This window comes from Eurosta solidaginis, chromosome 2 (genome assembly GCF_040869045.1).
Source record: "Eurosta solidaginis isolate ZX-2024a chromosome 2, ASM4086904v1, whole genome shotgun sequence".
Classification (NCBI taxonomy): Eukaryota; Metazoa; Arthropoda; class Insecta; order Diptera; family Tephritidae; genus Eurosta; species Eurosta solidaginis.
This window is the reverse complement of record NC_090320.1, coordinates 56781467-56800005: the sequence shown is the minus strand read 5'-3', so window position 1 is coordinate 56800005 and position 18539 is coordinate 56781467. Positions and strand designations below refer to the sequence as shown.

Genomic DNA, 18539 nt, shown 5'->3' with positions numbered 1-18539 from the left:
ATCGTTATCACCATGCTTGTGGCTCAATATAGCACCACACCCAGTCTTAGAAGCATCTACTGTAATTATAAGGTCTTTTGTAAAGTCAGGGTATTGTAGTAGTTGAGGAGACATTAATGCAAGTTTTAGTTTTTCGAAAGCGTTTTCGCACGCTTCATCCCAAACAAATTCAACTTTTTTCCGATTTAAACGATTTAAAGGCGCTGCCAGAGACGCAAAATTCAGTATAAATCGCCTGTAGTAATTTGCAAACGCGACAAATCGCCTAACCGCATCTTTGTCTTTTAGCTTAGTATACCTTTTAATAGCGTCTATTTTCGAATCATCTGGCAGCAAACCTTTTGACGTGGATTTATGGCATAGAAAAGTTACTTCGGAACGAAGGAAATTGCACTTGTTTGGATTCAGCTTTAAATTAAACTTTCTACAGGTTTAGAAAACCTTTTCTAAATTTTTAAGGTGGTGTGTCTCACTACAACCAATGACGATAACGTCGTCAATATACATAAAAGCCTGATTTGGCGAAATGCCTGAAAATGCTATTGACATCATACAAGAAAAAGAGTTTGGTGCTATATTTAACCCGAAAGGTAAAACTTTCCAACGAAAAGCTCCTCCATCTGTACTGAAAGAAGTTACGTCTCTAGATTTAGGGTGAATGGGTATTTGGTGAAAACCAGAAAAAATATCTAAAGTAGAAAAGTATTTGGCTCTGCCAATATGGTCGAGTATGTCATCAACGTGTGTTAGTGGAAATTTGTCAGCTATAAGCTTTTTATTGACTGCTCTGAAATCTACGCACATACGATACGACTTTTGCCTGTTGGATCTTTTTTCGGTACCAAAATTTGAATAATTTGAAAAACTAGGTTTTCGACTTGTTTATTTATTTTTTCGCGTTGTGTGTATGGCAAACGGTAATTTTTAATATAGACAGGAGCTTTGTCAGTTAATTATTAAGCGTCATTAAGTCGGTTTTTAATGCAAAAATATCCGAATATTTCAAACATAAACCAAGTAATTTCTTTTTAGCATAAGAAGGAATTTGTTTTTCTAGAATTGACTTAAGCTCTTCTATGCGTTTTGAATCGATAGGTGTATCATTTATGCGATAGACGTTGAAGTTTTTAATGTCTTCAGTTTGAATATTGAAATCTTTTACGTACTTGACCTCGTCGGTGGTGTTGAAAACTTTTATTATTGGGTTTTTTGTATTTTTGTGTCATTGACAACGTGAGGAGTTAGAGGAAAACATTTATTTGATGCAATTATACTTGTATTAACTATTCCTAGTGTTGTTACCGCGTCTGTTGTTACGCCTGTTATATTTATTACGCTACTATCGTCTACTTCTACATCGTTTGCCAAACTGGAAATATTTATTAATGAAATGTCTGCCTGTGAATCTACTAGAAAAGGACATATTTTATGAGAATCGCTACAAGCGACTTCGACGAAATCGAAAAAATTTAAATTTACACAATGTATTGACTTAGAAGTATTTAGTGGAATTGCTCCTGCTCCCTCAGTGTTCGCGCCTGAGGGGCTTCGGCATTTAAAGAACGAACATTAGCTGAATTTCTAGAATTTGAACCCTGATTATTGGGATTTCTGTTATTTACGAACCGATTATTATTGTTATTGTTGGAATTGCTATTGCCTCTATTGTAATTGCGATTATTGCCTCTGTTATAATTGTTATTTCGGAAATTTGTATTATTGTTTTGCCTATTTGCGTTATTGTTAAATCGAAAATTACTATTGTTGTTGTATCTGAAATTACTGTTGCCTCTGGAATTTCCACGGAAATTACTATATCTTATCGGACGTGACCGAAACGCTAACACTTGACGCTCTTTAACTTCCTGTTCTCGCTCTATAATCATTTTCGTTACTACGTCCTTTGAATCTTTGAAGGTTGTGGACGCAAGGATTGATTTCACTATATCTGACCTACTATTTAATCTACAAACGCTAATGGTTTGTTCAACCGCCATCTCATGGGCTTTTGCCTGCGTCATACCTTCAATGATTAGACAGGGCTCTAACGAGTCAGAAAGCTCTTCTACCTGCTTGGAACATTCTGAAAAATTGTTATTGGTTACTCTTAAGGCTGCAATTTTTCCCGCGACAACTTTCTAGTTGTCTGGCCTAATTTTACTACATAGCGCTTGTTTAATTTGGCTGACTAATTCTATATGCGTGGTAGGGCTTCGCGAGCTTTGCCTTCGAGCTTGGATTTTAAAAATGCAATGAAAGTAGGAGTTAAAGTTTCGTTAGAGAATACTTCCATTAATTCAACTTTATTTATAAATGAGCCAAGTGCTAACGGGTCTCCACTGTAATTTTCTCGCATAATCGAGGCACACGTACTAATAAACGATTTTTTCTCCTCGATTGTGGCCATGGTTGTAACGTTAAGAATCGGATTTAGAATAGAAAAACTAGAATTTGGAATTACAGCTTGATCAGCAAATCCTAAAAAGTCTGCACTCAGGGATAATTTATTATGTTCACTTGTTAAGGTATCAGTTGAAGATGCAGTTCAAGCTGAATCGGAATCTGAATTATTGGAATCTAAATTTTGCTCTGAGTTTTTGGAATCAAAATTTTGCTCTGAATTTTTGGAATTTGAACCTGGATGTGAATTTTTAGAAAGTACCTTCCCGTTTCTTATGTCCATACGTGTTGAAACGAACAGACGAAATATTAAAATTTTATTGGAGCAAGATATGTGTAATTTGCTTATGAAGATTGAATAGAAATTGAATTTAAAGGAAATTAAATTTGACGGGAGAATTATTCGAAAATGGATTATGCTGGATTAGAAAAGTTATGCAGAATTGAAAGGCAAGTGGGATTTGAGAGAGTAAAACTGAAAGAATTATCCGGTAATTTAACGAAAATCTGAATTTTGATTATAGAACTGATTTAAGTTGAACTCAGAAGAAAATTATGAAAGTACTTTTAAAGAAAATTTGTGAAAATATTTTAAAAAGAAATTTTTGAAAGTATGTATTTTTGAAAGCTTTTAGATTTTATAATTATACAATTGGTTAGCGACTACTTATTGCAAAAAAACTTTAGTTAGTGAATTTTATTGAAATACTAAAGTTAGTGATTAGTTAATGAAAAGAAATATTCAAAAATATTTACTTTACGCTTTTGTTGTCCGCAAATCCAAACCCAATGATTGGAATTAGCTGAAAATTTTTCATGCAAAACAAGAAGTGGGAATTGGAATTCACATGCAATTTAAAAGATGTTGAATATTGTTTACGAATATATTTATTGAAATGTAAGAATTTTTAATTGTACAGAATGTGAAAAAAAATTTTGAATTTGAAATGTATGGCAAAAGTTATAATTTTTAATTGAATTTTTATTATTTAAATGCAAAAATTAAAGAATGGCGAATAATTTCATATAAGGCCTGAAACGGACGCATCGCTTTTATGAAAATTATGGTTTTATTTTTATAGATACAAGCGCACCGCATCTTTTCAAAATTGTAATATAAATGTTCTCGGACGCGGCGGGATTTAAAAAAAATGTATGTCATATTTATTCACGGACGAACGCGTTAAGGAAAAATTGTGCTTATTGGTTTTCACCCGGTTTTACGCATATATCTACATATGTGTGTGAAAGAAAATTTTTTTGAATATAATGGAAATTTTTTTTTTTTATATACATACATATATATATAAGTAGGTAATTTTTGAAAAGTTGAAAAATGAATATAATAATATGAACTACAATGTAAGTTAATATGAGAGTATGAAAATTATGTATTATATAAATGATAGTTATTTTCGCACACTGTGTGCCATACCGAGTACCGCTTACTGTCCCGCTGCTTGTTGCTCTGCTGCTGCGCTCGCTGTTCTCCTGCTGCTTGATGGCGTCACCCTTTTAGATGTAGTTTAAAATTTTTCTGTATTTTTTTGTAATTTTTGATTTTATAAATTTGTAGAAATTTTTGTTAATTTTTTATTTTAATTCGAATTTCCACATCTGTTGGGAGGTTTTCCTCCTTTCGGCCACTCGCCGCATTTACAGGGCTTCGGCCCACGGTCGCCATATCGAGAATCCATTTTGGATCCAGGGAAAAACTAGCGCTCTAATGCGCTCGCACACCACACACGCACTTACTTTAAACTGTATTTTCTAAAATATTTTCTTCCTTTAAATAATGCAGATTTGGTTTAGTTTTTAAAATATATAATTTTCTTTATTTAAACCTTCTGTTCATTTTACACTTTTAGTTCGTTACAACTTTTATTCTTATGTTAAACTGTGTTCACAAAACTTTCTTTTCTAGTTCTCTCTCTCTTTTTTATAAACTTTATTTACAACTTCCTATTTTACTTTCTTGTACAGTGTCCTTTTTAATTTTACCACGGTCTACTACTTTTGATTACTTGTTTGTGCGTTTTTAAAATTGCGCGTGATAATCAGGTGCTTCAAAACTAAAAACTGCCGCTAACGCAACTCTGTAGCTAGGCACATTTTTCCTTACGTTGCTTAGCAACGAAATTCATGATGGCGTCGAGCAACGGCAGTTTCAACCAATCAGAAATTATCCGTGTTGCTCGACTCCAACAATTTTAGTGATGCCAAGTGCGTCTGATGCATGGTTGCATCTTGCACTTTTCCAAAGAGGGGAGTTGCCAGCTACAATTTAATGCAGTGAATTACTATGCCACTACACTAGAACCATCGATTTCATGAAGCGGCACAACATCCGCATTGCTGCGATTCAAGAGACTAAACTCACAGCAAGATCTGCATTGCAGACCTGCTCTGGTTATAATGTCCACAGGAAAGACCGCGAGAACGGAAATGGAGGCGGCCTCGCGTTTATTATACACCACTCTGTGCAATATTATATATTTGATCCTGGCATCGACCGCAGGGACAATGTCTTAGAACGTCAAGGCCTATCTGTCCGGTCAGGCGATGCAAATCTAGAAATCATCAACATCTACATCCCTCCTGTCACCTGTTGCCCCAGTGGATACCCCTAATATCGAGGCCTTACTCACTGGCAACAATCGCATTATCTTAGGCGATTTCAATGCCCATCACGACCTATGGCATTCAAACTTGGGGGCGGACAGTAGGGGTGAGATGTTGGCGGATCAAATAGACGAAACGACGTTCTGCACAATAAACGGAGACGCCCCCACACGTATGGTAGGAAGCTGTCATAGCTCGCCAGATATCTCAATCGTGAGCGCAGAACTCGTAAACTGCGTCAACTGGCAGCCGATGGTAGCATTGGCATCCGACCACCTGCCCATACTTATTTCGTTCGAGCGTACCGCCGACTTCATCGTCACCGAAAAACGCACTTTCATAAACTTCAAAAAAGGAAAATGGGAAGAATATAAATCTGCAACAGACAGCAGCTTTGCTGCCCTCCCTATCCCGACTGATGCCCCCCAAGGGGAGCGTGCCTTCCGTAAGGTCATTGAATCCGCCTCGGCACATTTCATTCCCGCCGGGAGAATTCCCGAAATCCGGCCCACTTCCCGGCGGAGGCCGCGAGCTTAGCGAGGGAACGCGACCTTATAAGACAGCTTGATCCAGGCGACCCCCAAATAAGGGATATAAACCAACGCATCAGATTGCTTGTGGACGAACACAAGCGGGCGAAATGGGAAGAGCACCTAAGAGGTTGTAACCTCTCTACCGGTGTAGGTAAACTTTGGTCCACCGTAAAGTCCCTATCGAATCCGACTAAGCACAAAGACAAAGTTTCCATCGCCTTTGGTGATAAGGTGCTGTCGGATGCGAAAAAATGCGCGAGCGCTTTCTGCCGACAATATATAATGCATCCTACGGTCGACAAAGATAGACGGAGAGCCAATAGACACGCACATCAACACAAACTCAGCGCGTCAGCAATTACCATCACCGCTAGAGAGGTTGAGGACGCCATTGGTCGCGCTAAACCATCCAAAGCAGTGGGCCCAGACGGCATAGCCATGCCGATGCTTAAAAACCTAGGGAAAGAGGGTTTCAAATATTTAACGCATGTCTTCAACCTGTCTCTTTCCACCTTTGTCATACTCGAGAAATGGAAAATGGCCAAGGTGGTCCCGCTACTAAAGCCTGGGAAACCAGCTAACATAGGTGAGTCATATCGTCCGATATCTCTCCTATCGCCAGTGGCAAAGACGCTTGAAGCCATTTTGCTCCCTTATTTCCAACTCCATAGCACTACCTCCGCGCTAAATGTCATTAGCACCCAGATAAATTGCGGTTTGAATCAATATCCCCACCATAGAACAGTACTCGTAGCGTTAGACCTATCAAAAGCTTTTGATACGGTCAACCATGGCTCGTTACTGCAAGACCTGGAATGGTCTACCCTTCCCCCATGTCTTAAAAGGTGGACCGCAAATTATCTGGGTGGTCGGCAGGCATCGGTGCAATTCAGAAACGAAACATCAAAACCAAAGAGAATTAAACAAGGGGTGCCACAGGGTGGTGTCCTATCCCCGCTTTTGTTTAATTTCTACATATCTAAGCTACCTTCACCACCGGAAGGAGTCACAATCGTTTCCTACGCCGATGACTGCACAATAATGGCCACAGGCCCAGGCCCAGAGATCGATGAGCTATGCAATAAAATAAACGGCTATCTCCCTGATCTCTCCAGTTTTTTCGCCTCGCGAAACCTGGCATTGTCACCGACTAAATCTTCCGCGACCTTATTTACAACATGGACGCCCCAAATGTCGACCATATTGACCATCCACGTCGATGGCACTACGCTACCGACTGTCCTACACCCCAAAATCTTGGGTGTGACGTTTGATCAGGATCTACATTTTGGTGCGCACGCAACCGCAATTGTTCCAAGAATTCAGAGCCGTAATAAAATCCTCAAATCCCTTGCTGGCAGTACCTGGGGAAAAGATAAAGAAACGCTCATGACCACATACAAAGCAATTAGCCAGCCGATTACGTGCTACGCGTCACCCATATGGTCGCCAAGCCTAAAAACCACCCACTGGAAGAAACTACAGGCCTGCCAAAATACTGCTCTCAGAATCGCCACGGGCTGTCTTCTTATGTCCCCAGAACACCATCTGCATAATGAGGCGAGAATACTCCCCATCAGGGAGAGAAATGAGATGCTGACCAAACAGTTTCTGTTGAATACCCAGAAACCTGGGCATCCCAACAGACATCTGATTGACGAACCAGCACCGCCTAGGGGCCTAAGGAGTCATCTCCGTGAGCATTTTGAGGAAATACGGCACCTGGGAACCCAGCCGTATGAAGCGAAAAAACACAAGCAGGTCCTTGGTGAACTCCATAGACAGGCGTCGGACCTTTATGTCGGGAATTGCCCGGTGAATCCAGTACTTGAAGAAAAATATCCAGAACTCGCAGAAGAGGAACGCATACTCCCCAGGGAAACGCGTGTCACTCTTGCTCAACTTCGTTCTGGATACTGTAACAGGTTAAACTCTTACCTATCCAGAATCAACCCCGACATACAAAATGTATGCCCCGCTTGCAATGTGTCCCCACATGACACCAACCATCTCTTTAATTGTAATGTGGAACCAACGCCTCTAACACCCCTTTCCTTATGGTCCACCCCTGTTGAAACGGCAAGTTTCCTTGGACTCCCGTTAGAGGATATTGATGACAATTTGTGATCGGTCGCGGCGATTAGGCGAATGGGGCGAGCATTGCTACAACAACAACAACAACAACTAGAACCATGCTACTTAATTTTGAATTTTGCACCAAGTTCTCATTCGAACGTTAAGGTTTTTGAGGTTCTTTTTGAGCTGTGCGTTTAAGGAGCCCTATACAAAAAAACCGTTGTAATGCTTTTGTTAGATCAAAACTAGAATATGCTGCGGTAGCTTCGAATCGCTTCTTCTTTATTCATTTGAATTAAGAGCGTTCTAAAAAGATTAACACACTTTGCCTTGTTTTATTTAAGATTTTATTTGCTATGCCCTCGTCATACATGTATTTCGTGATGTAGTTTGATTGATATGCAAACTCTTTAAAGTTAGAAGGACGATATCTGTGCCACACTATATCCTAACAGCTATTCTTACAGTACACTGTAGACTGAACAGTCACAAGCAAAAGCTGGGTATATCATCGAACAACACAAGTCGGGTTTGTGATCGATCAGCGGTGACGACGGAGTGTGACGCAATCTCAAGACCCAATCAGCATTTAGGTGAATAAATTTTGAATTTCCCTATCAATACAATTTGATCACTCTTTCTGACTAAGTAATGAGTTATCATACAATTGAACAAAGGAAACAATCAAATATGAACACTTTTGATGATCAAAAACTGAGAATCATTTTTCTATCAATTTTTGGAATCATTTTTGAAGTCCCTTGATGATTAAATTTTAATATTTCATAAAAATCAACAAAAAGAATATCCAAATATGTTTACCTTTCGATGAACAAAAACTGAATATAGTTTTTCAATCACGTTTTGGAATCATATTTTTGAATCAAATGTGTTTGCTTTAGATGATCAAAAATTTATAATCATTTTTAATTCAGCTTTTTGAATCTTTTATGAATATATTTGTTGACTGAATAATTAATTTTATACTTGTTTAAATTTTACTTTTCATTAAAAATCTTGTTTTTTTTTACATACACATATTTTTTCAATCATGAAGCTAAAAAAAATATATAAATATTTTATTATTTTTACAAAAGATGTTCTTCAAGATGTAAATAATGTAAATGTGACCGAAGATTTCCCCACCTTCGGCTTCCCAGAAAATACATAATGGTTGGACAATACAAAGGCTGTGAGCTATCTGAACCCCAGGTAAGTTAAACTATCTTGACATACCTGGATACGGCTTCAACATCCCGTGTCGTATCCGTATTTTAAGATGTAGACGATAATAGCTGATGTTGGATGTTGTAGTCGCAGGTGTATATCAGTCAAGTTTGTTTGCGAGTTAGTGGTTCGTATAGCTCACTTCCGCATGCTTTATTCCCCTGATGAAATAAGATTATTATGTAGTATCTTATTTTGAATGAGATATGAAGAATAAATGCATGATAATCGCATTCAAAAATGATTAAAAAATCTTAACCAAAACGATTGGAATATGGTTACGAATATGATCAGAAAAAGACTGTGAAAAGCAGACAAATATTACTCTAAAACAATTAAAGTCAATTTTACAATGATATCAAATATGAATAAAAAGCGTTTCGAAATAGGAATCATAAATGATTATTCAAGAATAATCACATTTAAGGTAATTTTTTCTCCCGACGATACCTTAATTTTCGAACAGAAAATGCTTTCTAATTTGAACGTTTTTAATCATCTTGGGGTATGATATTTAAATATTTTTTGATCAAAATTTTCAAAAAAAGCTTGCTGGGGACGCAGGGCTAAGTTTATGGGCTCATCATGTCCAGAGCATTCTCACATCAAATCCCTCAAGCCACGTGAACTGCTAGGGTTCATCAGAGATGTCGGCTTGGATGAGGTGCTGTGAAGCAGCTGAGGGCACAATAGACCAATGGTCGCAGTACGATCCTCATTTAATTATCTATCTATCTATCACCAAAACAAATAGGGAGGGTCTTTATCGCTAATACAGTAACAACAACAGGCATCAAAAATTTATGTTATATGAGCCCAATTAATGCAGATGACTAAGGTGATCTGTCTTGAATCTATATTATTGGTACTATTGGTGTTATAATCTTATATTCCCAACATTAGTTACTTTCTCCAAACTTGTCGAAACTGCAAATTCTTTGCAAATACCGTTAAATGAATTCGATGCCACTTAATGACTAGATGGCTCACTTGCTTCGATGTACATATAAAAAACAACTTAGTAGTAGTTTATCCTTGTCACTTTTATATTAATTATTGTATTTTATGCTATTTTTTTCCAGAATAATGGATTTGCTACTCGAACTCCTCTTTGGCTTCTCTAGGTATGATGGATTTTTTTTTTTAAATCAATATATACAAACGCAGGCGTTTATGCTAATGTATTTTTTGTTTGTTTTTGTAGCCACCGTTGTTCCGGTGAACTGCTCCACTGATTTGGAGCATTTGGGGCAGCGTACTTCAAGAATCACTCTCAAAGAGTATATAATAATCACCGACGAATTAATTTGTGACAAATTTCAAACATTTTAAATTGTACACATTAAATAAAACGCCTTTATGAACAAATTTGCGATAAATAAGCGACGCAATCGATCGAAAACTACTTAAACTTATGATATCCCATCGTTTTGCAAAAAAGAAAAAAAAAAATAACACTAAATACCATATAAAACATAACGAAAGACACAAGTATTTTTATTTATGTTCCAACAAAGAGGCCGAATACACACATTAATAAATGCCCAAACAGTATATTGCCACGGGAAAGAACAATATTGGAGTACGCAGCCACAATACGAGCAGAGAAGTATATCTAAAACTCAAAAAAATAGGAAGCTATTAAAAATTGAAAGGCCCATCAATAGAAGAAAATTGCCAGCTACAGTGACGGTAACGGCAAAGTTGAAGGAGTCCGCAAGGATTTGTGGTGCCGCAACACGTGGCATCAATTTTAATAAGTTCAAGCATAAGATGGCAAATACGCTTTCCGTCATGACGAACGTTTTACGGAATGTTGTCAGCAAGCAGCGAATACGCTATAAGGAGAATGGATACAATTTAGACTTGGCTTGTAAGTAATCTTATAAATAAAAATAGATGTGTGGGTGTTTTATAGGCGTCCAAAGTACACAATCCATCTTCACACAATTTTCAGGGTAGGTTCACGTGGTCACCCGTTATTTCTCTCGCCATATACAAATTTGGAATAGTTAGCCAGTAGAAATTTCATTTTGTCGAAAATCAGAGTATATTTGCCTCAAATTATTGATAATTGAATATATATATGTACCCTATATATTATTTTGTATAAGTGGGCGGTACCACGCCCACATAAATCGGTATTTGCTATTTATATCCAAGACAGTTGAAGCCATTCTGCTTCCCTATTTCATTGCAAATATGCGTTAGGCCAATCATCAGCACGGCTTTCGAAAACTACCATTAATCATCAGCTTGGCTTTCGAAAGGGTACCACAGGGTGGTATCCTATCCCCAATTTTGTTCAACTTCTATATATAGAAATTCCCTTCGACAACAGAAGGAGTCACCTTTGTTTCCTACGCTGACGACTGCACGACAATGGCTACAGCTCCTGGCTCTCCCATCGATGAACTATGTAATAAAATAAAACAACTATCTCCCTGATTTCTCCATTTTTTTTTGCTCGGCAAACCGCACATTGTCACCGACAAAATCATCGGCGACCTTATTTACAACATGTACATAGCAAATGTTGACCATATTGGGCATTCACGTCGATGACATTACGCTACCGACTGTCTTACACTCAAAAATACTGGGTGTGATGTTCGATCAGGATCTACCTTGCACCTAAAAGCCAGAGCCGTGCTAAAACCCAAAAAAACTCATTGCAATTGCTTGCATACTACGCGTCCGCGGTATGGTCGCCAAGCCCAAAGCTTACTCACTGGAATAAAATTCATAAACACGACTCTCAGAATCGCAACGGGCTGTCTCCTTATGTCCCCAGAATACCACCTAGACAGTGAGGGACTGGGGGGACTGGTCCTCGGTAATATCCACAAATGCCAGGAATTGTTTCGCGAACCCGATTCTTAAAGATAAATACCTAGAACTCGCGGAAGAGGAAAGCACCTAGATAGACGCGCGTCACTCTAGGTCAACTGATTACTGTAACAGGCTAAACTCGTACCTAAGCAGAATAAAGCCCGAGTGAGAGGAAGAATTAGAATGAAAAGGGAGTTGAGATAAAGACAAAAAGGAAAGGACAGGAATAAGAAGAAGCAGTGGAAGAAAAAGTAGTAAAGGTGTAATCTATTCGATGATATAGAGTGTGATAGAGGGAAGGGAAGCCCACTTTTCAAATACAATTGTAATTTTTCAACAGAGTAACCATGGAATTGATGCATGATGTTGCTAAAGGTATTTTACTTCTCGGATACAAAAACTACTGAAGGGTTAATGTTCGAGAGTCGAAGTAGAAGTTTGAATTGTTAAGCTTTATAAAGGAGAAAAATCTCCGTAGGTTAGGTTAGGTTAGGTTGAATTGGCCGGTCCATGAGGACCTCATATAGACTGAATAAGTCCGTAGTGTTACCAGAAGTTTGTTTTAACGACCAAACTGAAAAACCCTATCAAAAACCAGGACCTATGTTATAAAATAACTCTGTCCTCTTGGCAAATACTAGAAGCTTCCTGTGATTTAAGCCACTTTCTGCTTCTAGATATGACAGCTGTATCACTCCTAATAGCTGGAGTCTTAGCCTGGCAAGCGCAGGGCAAGAGCACAGAACGTGTTCGATTGTTTCCTCCTCCAGCCCGCACTTCCTACATCGGCTATCACTGCCGAAGCCTAATTTAAAGGCATGTGACGCCAGAAGGCAGTGTCCAGTCAAAATACCCGTCATGAGTCTACAGTCCTCTCTTTTTAATGATAGAAGCAACTTTGTTAGTCTAAGGCTGTAAGACCTGCACATAATCTTGGACAATTTACAGCCCCGCGCTTGAACCCACGCCTTTCCTGCTTGGTCGATCATGTGTACCTCTTGCCTTCGCTTAATTTCGCCCAGTCTAATTGGGACGTCTACGGAGCAAGCTTCAAGGGATGCGCCCTTTTTAGCTAGTTCATCCACTTTCTCATTCCCATCTATTCCCATATGCCCTGGGACCCAATATACATAGATGTATGCTTCTCCCTGTCCAGATTCTCCAAGGACTGCTTACACTCTAACACGCATTTAGATGCTGTGCTATGCGAGATTATTGCCTTAATTGCTGCTTGACTGTCAATATAAAAGGTAACACGATTGCAGCTTGGACTATTTTCTTCCAGGGTTTCTACTGCTTTGGTTACGGCTAATATTTCCGCTTGGAAAACGCTACAGTAATCCGGCCTGTAGGATTTGTTTATTTCCGGATCAGCACAGTATACCGCAGACCCTACTCCTTCCACTACTCTGGAACCATCTGTGTACACATGTATCGCCTCGTCCGCCATTTGAGGTTCCAAAGATTTCGTACAGCTTTACGAAATACCGCTTTTGAGACCCTTCGTTTTAAACGGCTTATAAAAACGAACTCAGACGCGCTGGACGATAAGTATTCGGCTTAGTAAATATTGCAAATTAACAGTTTGTAAGATTAAGAAATAAAGATAGTGATATTTATTCTGGGATTTTATATCAAAACTTTTTCAATTATTTTTACACGCTTAGACATATGCGACAATATAATTGCAATGGGTTATCCGGCGGACAATATAGAGAGTATATTTCGAAATCGTTTAGAAGATGTTTACAAATTTCTCCAAGAAATTCATCAGAATCATTATAAAATTTATAATCTCTGCCTTGAGCGTAGCTATGATCGCAATAAATTTCATGGAGTAAGTAAACATTTTTAACTAAAAATTGTAGCTATGCTAATTATATTCTTTAATCAATCATAGAGAGTTGCTGTTTATCCATTTGAAGATCATAACCCACCAACAATAGAATTGATACAAAGATTTTGTATGGATGTAGATGAGTGGCTGAAAGCGGACAACCAAAATGTGGCTGCTGTGCACTGCAAAGCCGGCAAAGGCAGAACCGGTAAGTTTTTTTTTTAAATAAAATACACTATTAAGGTGCTACCAAAGATTTTAAAAATTATAAGATGGTACATTGTAGACTTGTAAAACTTTGTGGAACTTGTAGGACGGCTTTTTGCTATGCTGTCCACCTCAACATAGCTGATTTTTTAAGGCTGTTTAACTCTGTAATCTTTGTTGTAATTTATTTTGCTTTTGGAAAAATGACCTATTTGAAAATAAGCTGGCTGAAAAATATTGACATAAAAGTTTAAGTTAAATCAATAATTGAAAATCTCCACCAAGCGATTTGTAAAAAAGCTAATTTGTCTATTTGTTTCTTATTTGCTCGATAAAGGGTGTGTTCGTGCTGCAGCAGTGTTACTTTCTATGACAGAGCATAACGTTCTTTAGCAAAATTTGAGCAGATGTGGCAATTTCACGCGTTCGTTGAACGAAATGTTAACAATCTATTGATGTGTGCTTCCCAAGGCAGTCGGTTCTGTGTACCGGAGCGACTCGGGATATTTCCCGACCAAGGACTGTCATTTCAGTCTAACCCCATTTAATTTGTTGCGCCCCTCCCATAAATTGTCATCCCCCAGCAGCTCCTTGCAGCGGGACTGCTCCATATTATCTTGCTCCGGGAAGGTATCGAACCAAATACGGGTCCTTATCCTGACCCCGGTCCTCAGAAATGGTTTTGCTGCATCTGCCGGAAAAGAATCTTTTTAGGACGGTCATACTCTGTTCAGTGTGTCTCGTGTAAGGGACAGGTTGTTCTGGGCTTGATCCCAAAATCCGACGCCCACGTAACTTTTATAAATCTTTTGTGGCTCCTTGCTGTTCACGCCCAAGGGCGTCCCGTAGTCTACACCTGCAAACCTAGAAATCATCAACATCTACATCCCACCTGCCCCCTGTTGCCCCAGTGGATACCGCCCTAACATCAGCGCCTTACTCACTGGCAATAAATGCATTATTTTAGGCGACTTCAATGTCCATCACGATCTATGGTATTCAAACTTGCGGGCAGACAGTAGGGGTGAGATGTTGGCGGATCAAATAGAAGAAACGACGTTCTGCACAATAAACGGAGACGCCCCCACACGTATGGTAGGAAGCTGTCACAGCTCGCCAGATATCTCAACCGTGAGCGCAGAACTCGTAAACTACGTCAACTGGCAGCCGATGGTAACATTGGCATCCGACCACCTGCCCATACTTATTTCGCTTGAGCGTAACGCCGACTTCATCGTCACTGAAAAACGCACTTTCATAAACTTCAAAAAAGGAAAGTGGGAAGAATATAAATCCTTTACAGACAGCCGCCTAGCTGCCCTCCCTATCCCGACTAATGCCCGCCAAGGGGAGCGTGCCTTCCGTAAGGTCATTAAATCCGCCTCGGCACACTTCATTCCCGCCGGGAGAATTCCCGAAATCCGGCCCCACTTCCCGGCGGAGGCCGCAAACTTAGCGAGAGAACGTGACCTTATAAGACAGCTTGACCCAGGCGACCCCCAAATAAGGGATATAAACCAACGCATCAGATTGCTTGTAGATGAACACAAGCGGGCGAAATGGGAGGAGCACCTAAGAGGTTGTAACCTCTCTACCGGTGTGGGTAAACTTTAGTCCACCGTAAAGTCCCTATCGAATCCGACTAAGCACAAAGACAAAGTTTCCATCGCCTTTGGCGACAAAGTGCTGTCGGACGCGAAAAAATGCGCGAGCGCTTTCTGCCGACAATATATAATGCATCCTACGGTCGACAAAGATAGACGGAGAGCCAATAGACGCGCACATAAACACAAATTCAGCGCGTCACCAATCACCATCACCGCTAAAGAGGTTGAGGACGCCATTGGTCGTGCTAAACCATCCAAAGCAGTGGACCCAGACGGCATAGCCATACCGATGCTTAAAAACCTAGGGAAAGAGGGGTTCAAATATCTAGCGCATGTCTTCAATCTGTCTCTTTCCACCTTTGTCATACCTGAGAAATGGAAAATGGCCAAGGTGGTCCCGCTACTAAAGCCTGGGAAACCAGCTAACATATGTGAATCGTATCGTCCGATATCTCTCCTATCGCCAGTGGCAAAGACGCTTGAAGCCATTTTGCTCCCTTATTTCCAAGCAAATTTGCAGCTAGCCCCTCATCAGCATGGCTTCAGAAAACTCCATAGCATTACCACCGCGCTAAATGCCATTAGCACCCAGATAAATTGCGGTTTAAATAAATACCCCCACCATAGAACAGTACTCGTAGCGCTAGACCTATCAAAAGCTTTTGATACGGTCAACCATAGCTCGTTACTGCAGGACCTGGAAGGGTCTACCCTTCCCCCATGTCTTAAAAGGTGGACCGCAAATTATCAGGGTGGTCGGCAGGCATCGGTGCAATTTAGAAACGAAACATCAAAACCAAGGATAATTAAACAGGGGGTGCCACAGGGTGGTGTCCTATCCCCACTTTTGTTTAATTTCTACATATCTAAGCTACCTTCACCACCGGAAGGAGTCACAATCGTTTCCTACGCCGATGACTGCACAATAATGGCCACAGGCCCAGGCCCAAAGATCGATGCGCTATGCAATAAAATAAACGGCTACCTCCCTGATCTCTCCAGTTTTTTCGCCTCGCGAAACCTGGCATTATCACCGACTAAATCTTCCGCGACCTTATTTACAACATGGACGCCCCAAATGTCGACCATTTTGAACATCCACGTCGATGGCACTACGCTACCGACTGTCCGACACCCCAAAATCTTGGGTGTGACGTTCGATCAGGATCTACATTTTGGTGAGCACGCAGCCGCAATTGTTCCGAGAATTCAGAGCCGTAACAAAATCCTCAAATCCCTCGCTGGCAGTACTTGGGGAAAAGATAAAGAAACGCTCATGACTACATACAAAGCAATTAGCCAGCCGATTACGTGCTACGCGTCACCCATATGGTCGCCAAGCCTAAAAATGACCCACTGGAAGAAACTACAGGCCTGCCAAAATACTGCTCTCAGAATCGCCACGGGCTGTCTTCTTATGTCCCCAGAACACCATCTGCATAATGAGGCGAGAATACTCCCCATCAGGGAGAGAAATGAGATGCTGACCAAACAGTTCCTGTTGAATACCCAGAAACCTGGGCATCCCAACAGACATCTGATTGATGAACCAGCACCGCCTAGGGGCTTAAGGAGTCATCTCCGTAAGCATTTTGAGGAAATACGGCACCTGAGAACCCAGCCGTATGAAGTGAAAAAACACAAGCAGGTCCTTGGTGAACTCCATAAACAGGCGTCGGACCTTTATGCCGGGAATTGCCCGGTGAATCCAGTACTTAACGAAAATTATCCAAAACTTGCGGAAGAGGAATGCATACTCCCCAGGGAAACGCGTGTCACTCTTGCTCAACTTCGTTCTGGATACTGTAACAGGTTAAACTCTTACCTATCCAGAATCAACCCCGATATACAAAATGTATGCCCCGCTTGCAATGTGTCCCCACATGACACCAACCATCCCTTCAATTGTAATGTGGAACCAACGCCTCTAACACCCCTTTCCTTATGGTCCACCCCTGTTGAAACGGCAAGTTTCCTTGGACTCCCGTTAGAGGATATTGATGACAATTTGTGATCGGTCGCGGCTATTAGGTGGGGCGAGCATTGCTACAACAACAACAATAACCACCTGCCTATACTGATTTTCGAGCGTACCACCGACTTCATTGTCACAGAAAAACGCACTTTCATATACTTTAAAAACGGAAAGTGGGACGACAGACAACCACTTTCTGCCCTCCCAATCCCAACTGATGTCCGCCAAGGGGAGCGTGCTTTACGCAAGGTTATTGAATCCGCCTCGGCTCGCTTCATTCCCGCCGGTAGAATTCCCGAAATTCGGCCTCACTTTCCCGCTGAGGCCGCAAATTTAGCGAGAGAACGTGACCTTATAAGGGCTCCATCCCGGCGACCCCCAAGTAAGGGATATAAACCAAAGCATCAGATTGCTTGTGGATGAACAGAAGCGGGCGAAATGGGAGGAGCACCTAAGCGGTTGTAACCTTTCTGCCGGTGTAGGTAAACTTTGGTCCACCGTAAAGTCCCTATCGAATCCGTCTAAGCACAATGATAAAATTTCCATCGCCTTTGGCGATAAAGTGCTGTCGGACGCGAAAAAATGCGCGAGCGCTTTCTGCCGACAATATATAATGCATTATACGGTCGACAAAGATAGACGGAGGGCCAACAGACACGCACATAAGCATAAATTCAGCTCGTCACCGATTACCATCACCGCCAAAGAGGTTGAGGATGCCATCGGTCATGCTAAACCATACAAAGCAGTGGGCCCAGACGGCATAGAGATTTTCAATTGTTGATTTAACTTAAGCTTTTATGCCAATATTTTTCAGCCAGCTTTTTTTTTTTTTTAATTTTTCCAAAAGCAAAATAAATTACTGCAAAAATTACAGAGTTAGACAGCCTTAAAAAATCAGCTATGTTGAGGCGGACAGCATAGCAAAAAGTTTAGTGAATTCCTCTCGCAGCCGTCCTACAAATTCCACAAAGTTTTACAAGTCTACATTATACCATCTTATAATTTTTAAAATCTTTGTAAATACCCAAATATTTAACTAAAAGAAGGGTAAAAATAATCTTTTGTAAAATATGGGAAAGAAACACACAAATTCAATCCAAAATGTACCCAATTCGTCCATTACGCTTTCGGTTGATTTAGTTTTAATCTGTAATCCAGCGTTTTTTAAAAATATTTAGCCAATAATGCATGCCTTTGCAAAAATTTAAGTTTACCCAGTA

The 18539-nt window shown here is 40.2% G+C and overlaps 1 protein-coding gene across 13 annotated transcripts in view; it reads left to right on the top strand.

Moving 5' to 3' along the window:
• The window catches only part of Pten (phosphatase and tensin-like protein), a 141604-nt gene that overhangs the window by 74438 nt on the left and 48627 nt on the right, over positions 1-18539 (top strand). For 12 of the 13 annotated variants that reach the window (XR_010949477.1, XM_067765412.1, XM_067765408.1 and 9 more), the window contains 4 exons: positions 9941-9982; positions 10063-10731; positions 13358-13527; positions 13591-13735. Coding sequence is in view for 12 of the 13 variants with exons in the window: in XM_067765412.1 (XP_067621513.1) it covers positions 10362-10731; positions 13358-13527; positions 13591-13735 (685 nt within the window). In the remaining variant the exon portion in view is untranslated. Of the gene's footprint in view, positions 1-8728; positions 8844-9940; positions 9983-10062; positions 10732-13357; positions 13528-13590; positions 13736-18539 lie in introns of those variants that run through there. The other variant, XM_067765416.1, reaches the window with a different exon arrangement.